Source organism: Mastomys coucha, unplaced genomic scaffold (genome assembly GCF_008632895.1).
Source record: "Mastomys coucha isolate ucsf_1 unplaced genomic scaffold, UCSF_Mcou_1 pScaffold12, whole genome shotgun sequence".
In the NCBI taxonomy this organism is placed as follows: domain Eukaryota; kingdom Metazoa; phylum Chordata; class Mammalia; order Rodentia; family Muridae; genus Mastomys; species Mastomys coucha.
Window position 1 is genome coordinate 72,749,018 of NW_022196894.1, and position 8,332 is coordinate 72,757,349.

At 34.5% G+C, this 8,332-nt stretch overlaps 1 protein-coding gene across 2 annotated transcripts in view; it reads right to left on the reverse strand.

Annotated features, from left to right (window-relative positions):
- Positions 1-5,538: 5,538 nt before the first annotated feature.
- The window catches only part of Lipi (lipase I), a 40,626-nt gene continuing 37,832 nt past the window's right edge, over positions 5,539-8,332 (reverse strand). Inside the window, exon 11 of one of the 2 annotated variants that reach the window (XM_031364739.1) lies at positions 5,539-6,164. In XM_031364739.1, the coding sequence (XP_031220599.1) occupies positions 6,077-6,164 (88 nt within the window). In that variant the 3' untranslated portion in view covers positions 5,539-6,076. The remainder of the gene's footprint in view (positions 6,165-8,332) is intronic. The other variant, XM_031364740.1, reaches the window with a different exon arrangement.

Consider the following 8,332-nt stretch of genomic DNA (forward strand, 5'->3'; position numbering starts at 1 on the left):
ATAGGGACATCACATAGTCAATATGGAGAAAAAAGACATAGTATCCTTGCCTCAACTTGAGATGCTTTTAGTGTACTCATTGAAATTCCCATGGGGAAGCTAGACATAGTAAGTAAAACCTTCAGATACTAGTCATTAATATGCTAAGACTGTGGAGGAGGCATGCAAGTTTAAATACAAAAGTGAAAAAATATGAAAATGCTAGACTACAAAATGAGATCCTACACCAAAACCAAAAATAATAAGTATATAAGTGAATGAGTAAATGGATGAATGAGAACTCTCCATTGGGTGGAATGATGTCATTCTGGTGATTTCAGGCAACATATTGCTCTGTGTGGTCCTAGAGCATTTACTCCTATACAAGTGTTGGTAATTATGTATCCTTAGAGCCTGATTCTGGGCAATCTGGTGGTAACAAGTCTGTACCTATGACACAATCCAGAAATGGGCAATGGAAGACAAATAGAGGTAAACTTTTATGCTGGAAGTGGAAGATGGCTTAAAATAGAAGTCCAGAAGATGTACAGGCCTTCCCTAGTTATAAGTGAGAGATGCACTAATATACATTTAAAAATAACATATGGAACAGCTTAATATTATTTAAATATTAACAGAATAATAACATTACATTTTCTATTTAATTGTATAAATGCAGTCATGGGTTTGGAGCCCAGTTAGTAATACTAGCTATGATTTTTCATCTTGTGAAACAGATCTTAAACATCAAAAATAAAATAAAACAAAAACAAAAAGCAACAAACAACAACAACAACAAAACAGCCGGTCCTATACTATCTATGCCACTATTGTACCAGTGGGCAAACTTTACCTAGTCAGTCATTGCTGCAGCTTCATTGCTCATATCTGGACAAGATCACGGAGTACTTTTCTCCCATGGTCACATAAACAGAACGTTTTAATACTAATAAAGCTACAGTACAGGGAAGAAGCTCCAGGTCAGTGCCATCCTGACTCTCCACGTCCTATGACTCAAGCGTTTAGCTTCTCCAGCAATAGGATATAAAATGGAACCAAGGTCAATGGCAATAGCTCGTATTGTTTGAGAGTTTATGAGCCCCTACTGATTAACAACTTTAATCCTGTACCTGGCACTGGGCATTTTATTTAATCTCCTGTGGTATTTGGGAGAGACACTGTTCCTTATTATAGAATAACTCGATTTAAATCCACTTTATCTGTGTACATGTAAATCTGGGTCTTCATATGGTCCCCATAAGAATTGGAATGCAGGCTGTTTCTGACTATGTTGCCTACATTGGATCTTTTTCCCCTGGCTGCACTGCCCCATTGGGCCTCAGGGGGAGAGGATGTGCAGGATGTGCTTAGTACTGCTGCAAGTTGATGTTCCAGGGTAGGCTGGTATCCACAGGGGCTTCCCTTCTCTGAGGAGAAGAGGCAGGTATAATGGGGGCAAAGATTTGTGAGGGTGGTGCTGGGAAGAGAGGAGTGGGGTCCTGGGACCAGGAAGTAAAGTGAATAAATAAATTAAGAAACAAAGAAACAAAGAATGACACTTTCTACAGTAGTAGAATTTCAAATAGAAGTTTCAAAGGTCAATATTGCTAATTATCCTTCCACACATTCACTCTTCTCCCCAGCTTTTCCATTCTTTACTCCATGTAACCCCCACTATGCCATAGTTCCTCCTTCATGCTAACTATATCATATCCAAATTCCCTTGAAATCTACCCTTATGGCCATTAACTAGTTTTCTTACATTTTTGGACACTCCAATTTAAACACACGTATGCAACGTTGCAAAGCTAGCACCCAAATATAACAGATAATCTGTGCTATTCGTCTTTGCTCCCTTGTTTAAGTCTGGGATACCTCTTTTAGGATGATTATTTATGCTCCATATGTTTACATATGAATTTCATAATTTTATTTTTATCTATAGAAGAATATTATTATATTGTGGGAATGGACCACATTTCATTGTCTATTCATCAATTCATTGACATTCTTGTTGTTTATATCTTCTGCTATTCTAAGAAAAGCAGCAATGAACATGAATGAGCAAGTATTTCTGTAGTAGTATATTTAGTCTTTTGTGAAATGACTGAGAGTGATATAATTGGATCATATGGTAGACCTATAGTCTAGATTTTAAAAGAACCTCTACTCTTATTTCCATAGTTGCTGCTCAGTTTGCATACCCACTAAAAGTAAATCAGTGCTTCTTTTTCTCCACATTTATGTCAGCATTAGTTGTGTTTTTGTTTTAATCTTGGTTATTCTGACTAGGGAAAGACACAATCTCAGTACAATTTAAGTATGCAGTTATTTATTTCTAATTAAACTTACTATATACTCTGTCTTTGGTCAAAATCTTGTCATACCTAAGTCCTGTTTTGGAAAGATTTAAAACCTAGAGACTATCAAATTATCTCTAAGAAAGCTCTGATCTTCAAGCAGACCTACCTGTAACATTTTGTTCCAGACAGTCTGATATTAATGATTGATGCCCACTCTTCCCCTACTTAAAGGAAACTTGAAAATGTTACTGCTTTCTTTATTTAATTTGACATAGTTCACTGAACAATTGAAATAATCCAGATATTCAATGAGACTTTGAAATAAAGATATCTACATTTCCAATTGCATTCTCAGGATGGGAGACAAGTATACAGAGATTCGTAAGGGCTATCCTATCATACAAATATGGGACAGCATTTCTCATTAACAGTGGAGACAGAGGCAAAGGTGGGAGGTGTACCTGGGACAAATAAATTAACCATGGGAACAACCAAGAAAAGGCCCAAGGGGGAAAATGGTTTGTGGGTGAGTCTGAGATAAATACTGTTTTCCTGTTGATAAGGATCAAAGGAAGAAACCTTGAAGAATATGCAATCTTGGACAATGAGTCTGGGTGAATGGTGGCTTTAAATTTAATCTTCAAACACTTTCTGTAATCTTGTATTTCATTTAAATCACTTTTAGCCTGCATGCAAAAACAATCTTCCATGTCCCTATGAGACAAAATTCTTCTCTGAGCCAAGAGCCTAGCATTCCAGAAATGTAAGCCATGCTACAGAAATCCAAATTCAATTCATCAATACCATCTGTATTACCAGCTGTTCACCTTTCAGACTTTTTCTTTCCATTTTTCATGTACCCTATGTTTACAAGATAATAAATAATTAAGGAAAATTCTCTTCATGTTTTAAAGTCCTACATATTAAAACTACATCCCCCAGTTTTTTTATCCATGTTTTTATGCCACCTGAGAAACAAAATTTTATATATATATATATATATATATATATATATATATATATATATATATTTGCCTAGGGGCTGTTTAGAAATGTTTAGCAATGTCTTCATCTGAAAAATCTAAAAACAGACCCTAGAAGAACAGCATGTGTTTTTGCGAGCTTGACAAGATGGTCACATTCAGCAAATTGGGTCATTTGGCTCAATATTCCCCAGCCACATCACACTTTTAGGGAGCCTGGCTCCCCCTATTGATTTATGCTTCTGTGGAGGATTTGACTTCTCGCTCACTTATTCATTCATAGGTTTTCAGAATGCTCACTAACTACTCATTATAGAACAATCACATCATGCCACCTTAAAAAGTCTTCCCAATATTTTTCATCATTCAATTTTTATTTCTTGATTATTAACTTAGTCACTGAAGATATTCAATGTGCATGCTTATAGAAAATTTGTAAAGGCACATGAGATATTTCAAGTAAAGGTTCCGATGCATAGAGTGACTTAATAGTGCTATAATATCATCTCAAGTGTCAGCTGGATGATGGATTATATGTTGAAGGTCCCAGCTGGCAGTGGTAATTGGTGGTGTTAGAAGCTTTTACTACTTGGAGCTTTATAAAGAGAGGTACATGGAGGTCAGTGTTGAAGAAGCTATTGGAATCCTAGCCCCCTCCTCTCTTCAGTTTGATAATTTTGATACATCAGCAAAAACTTCACAAAATCAGATGAATAGTACATGGAGTAATGTGTTCAGTTAGATAAATAGTTTTGGCAAGAAAAATAATCACTTGCCTATTCCCGAGTCCAATTCCCAAAACGTGTAAAAATGACAGAAATGGAGAAGACAAGATGGCTCAGCAAATAAAAGCACTGTTCTTACAGAGGACCTGAATTCAGTTCCCAGTACCAATGTCTGGGAAGCTCAAAACTACCTGTAACTCCAGCTTCTGATGATCTGATGCCCTCTTCTTCCCGCTGCAGGCAACTACACTCACTTGTACACCGCCCTACACAGACACACACGCATACACAAAACTAAACTGAGTAAATAATCATTTGAATAAAATGCCAGACATGGTGTTGTATGCTAATAATCTCAATGCTGGAGAGGCAAAGATAGGACAATTACAAGGACATGCTGGCCTGCCTGCCTAGACTAACTAGGAAGACCCAGGCAATGAGAATTCCTTTTTCGAAGGAGAGGTGACACTGACACTTGAGTTGGTTCTCTAGCTTCAAAGATACACACATAACTCTGTGTGTATAGTGATGTAGTCATATGCCCCAACATACATAGGAAAACACACGCATGTGCATATAAAGTTTTAATTTTAAAATTACATACAACTTCACTTAGGAATGGGATGGTATTAAAACAAGATATATGCTGGGCAGTGGTGGCGCACGTCTTTAATCCCAGCACTTGGGAGGCAGAGGCAGGCGGATTTCTGAGTTTGAGGCCAGCCTGGTCTACAGAGTGAGTTCCAGGACAGCCAGGGCTACACAGAGAAACCCTGTCTTGAAAAAACAAAAACAAAAACAAAAACAAAAACAAAACAAAACAAAACAAAAACAAGATATATGTTATGGGTCACATTCCAGCCTCGCTGGTAAACTTACAATAATATTAAGTATACATTTGGAAACAGTAAGGGACAGTTACCCCTGGCACACATAGAAGAATCTGTCTTTTTCATATGTGTTGCTTGACGTACATAGCAAGAAGACAATCATCACTAAAACACTAATAACAAAAAGCAACAAAGAAGATAGGTTTTCACTATACCTGATATTTTGCTTTAGAAACTTAACACAAACTATAGAGGGATTGAGACAGAAGTAAGGTCTATGGGATAGAAGTACCTTGTTTAAACAGGTAGGTTGCAAAATGTCAATGAAATGTAGATTGAATTTCAAATAATAGTGTTAATTAATCTAACTCCTCATATTACAAGCACAAGTTGATGAAACACGTTCACAAGATAACTAACCTACATCCAACCATCTCCCATTTACTTTGAGTTATGTACTGAATCTTCAGCATCTTTATGCTAGAGTCTCCTCATCAGTTGTGTAACAAGACTTGTTTCATGAGGTTTGACAAAATTTGATAGATTAAAATGTTCCAAAAGCAATAATGATCCTTGTGACTATCAGATAGAATCATGTTTATTTTTATCATCATGGTGGACAGACATTATTAGTATTGTTGAGTAAATTTCACAAATTTTTCTTAGAGGACCGAGAAAAAAGTTAAATTAATCCAATCAAAAATCATATCATTAAATCAAGGATTTAGGATTTCATCTTAAGCAATATAGGACCATAAATTATTAATTTATTGAACACAATAGCACAACACACTTATTTGCAGTGCATAACAAGTTCTTCATATTCACAAGGTTCACATGAATCCAACTTATTTCACTAAACTATATTTTCAAATTTTAAAAAAGTATTTTTCCATAGTAGAGATGTACAGTGATATTGAATTTGCTCCACTGCAAAGCACTAAAATTCCCATTTCCCTTAGGAACTGTGCTTTTAACATATTCACTTATTATTAAGCTAAGTAGCATATGTATACATTAGATGCTAAAATTCACTTAGGAAGCAGATAAGAAGAAATAAACAGTTTTAGAATATATTCAGAATGTGTTGTGTCGTGTGCATATTTTGTTTTCTAATTTTTGATTCTCCAAAATGAATTAAAATAGATATACCTGGATTGCAGATTGAATAGTGCATTCTAAAGCAGTGGCTGGTTACATTGCTGCAGTTGACAAATTTGTTAGTCCATAATTTTAAACTGGATGAAAGAAGGCGTTCACCCCATCTGTTTGTTACATGCATCTGGTTGAAGATCTATCCTTTTTCTTTCTTTAAGTACAAAATTATACTTACAAATTGGTGATCTTTGAAAGAGAAGAAAAGAGGGAAACAACTATTAGTAAAGTAGTAAATTTTATTTACTCTTAATATAGTAATGTAATATAATATAAGAATAGTCTATTCTGTAATTAACTAGTTTTGCAAAAGAAGGGTATTGGAATAATTCTGTACAACTGAATTCATTTGTTTCATTTGTGTAGGAATATCATAGAGATCATACCTGTGAGAAGGAAAATAATTCTCATTTCCACTCCTATCTCTGCTACTATACAGGATGGTCACATTATATAGAATAATTGTATAGGACAATAAACATTGCTGCTGAAATTAGTGTCTTACTGAATTGAACTTTAAAGTAGCTATAATACTCTTTCCATCATGACTACCTCCAAGGAGAGAGTGTGACATGTGAAACATATTTATCTACATGCATTTCTTCTATCCTGTTTTGCAATTCATTACAATGGTAATAACATCATGTAACATATTATACATTTTAAGAGACTTTATATTCAGTATTTGAGATGACTAATATATCAAAAAACTGTGGTTAATTAAGACTCTTGGCCAGATGCTTACTGTCCTGTTAATCTTTGAAGAAACTTGCAAACATAAACAAAAACAAACAAAAATTACAAGAAATAAAATTAAATAGTAAAAGTTTGGTAAAAAAAAAATTCTATGGAAGGAAAAAAATTAACACACGGTAGAAATAATTTTTTTTAATCATCAATAGTAGCTGTGTCAACAGAAGTCAAGAAAACCATACAGGTTATCTTACTTTTATCAACCTCGTAGCTGGTGGAAATTCTATTGGGTATTTTGTTGTTATTTATTGTTTGTCTTGTTACATAGCTCTGGTTGGTCTTGACTTCACTTTAAATATTCTGCTCTGTCCTGTATATGCAGAGACTGCAGGCATGAACCACTACAGCTAGCAATGTTATAAGACAGGAGCAGATTTTGTTTAAAATGCTTGACTTTTATAAGAAATACATTTTATGTTTGCACATATAATAGAAATTGATCATCTTAAAAATTAACAGAGGATACTTCACGTGTGAAGCAATAAAGACTGGTCACAACTGTTTTCACATGGTGACACTAGAATTGTAGAATGACACTACTCAAATGCTGGGAAAAGTTTCATGGATTGGCAGAGCAGCTTGCATTATGTTATAGTGTGCTTCTGAGGACTGGAGATGGCTCAGCAGTTGAAGACACTTCTTGCTCTTGCAAAGGATCAAAGGGGTCCATTTCCAGCAACCACAAAGCAGCTATAGACAACTCCAGAGCACTGGATTCCGTCTTCTGGAATATGCAGGCACTACATGCAAGGAGTGTAAGGTTGACTACGTAGGCAAAATACACATGCACACGAAATAAATTAAAAATAATTTCTAAAATAAATTAAAGTGGAGAGAAGATTTCTAGTCCCTCTAAAACTTACACCACTTCTTGCTCTATTCTGTTGTACTTATGCATGAATATGGCTTCAGTACTTGAATTTCATGTGCCACATTTTTACACTCTTTTTATATTAAAAGTGTAACAGACCTACAAATGAAAAAGTTACCGAAGCTGCTCAGTGCCCTTCTAGACTGCAAGTCTAAGATATATGAACAAAGCGAGGATGTCTTCTTTCATTTTTAAAAATAGAAAGAAGCTCACAAGATAATCACCATGGCTTTAGGTTATTAACATGCAGAATATATGTACTATTAAATAAGTTCATAAGGCATGTGCAACATTATAAGGACAGTTTAAGCATATGTGTAAAGCTTACCAATTTTGCCAGTGTGTATGGGAGAGTTCAGTTTTCTTTCTTTTTACATCACGAAAAATCATTTTCACTGTCATAACTCATTTTTAAAGTATTTTATTTTATACAATTGATATGTCTTGCTTTCTCATGAAAACACTATTTCCAAGAAAATGTTTATTTGTTATAATTCCCAAGAGAAAAAATGTTTTTATATTTTTTTTATTTTAGCATACACGTTGAATATTACACTTCTAATATTTTGTTTACTACAGATTAATACAAGAGGAAACCATTTTATTGATATAACATAAACTTTTTGCTTGTTAATACATTTATTTATTCATTAATCATTCCTTTCTGTCTCTATAATTTTCACATCCAATTTATTTTATTTCTTTGTATTTTTAAAGGTAGTTTTCTCTTTGC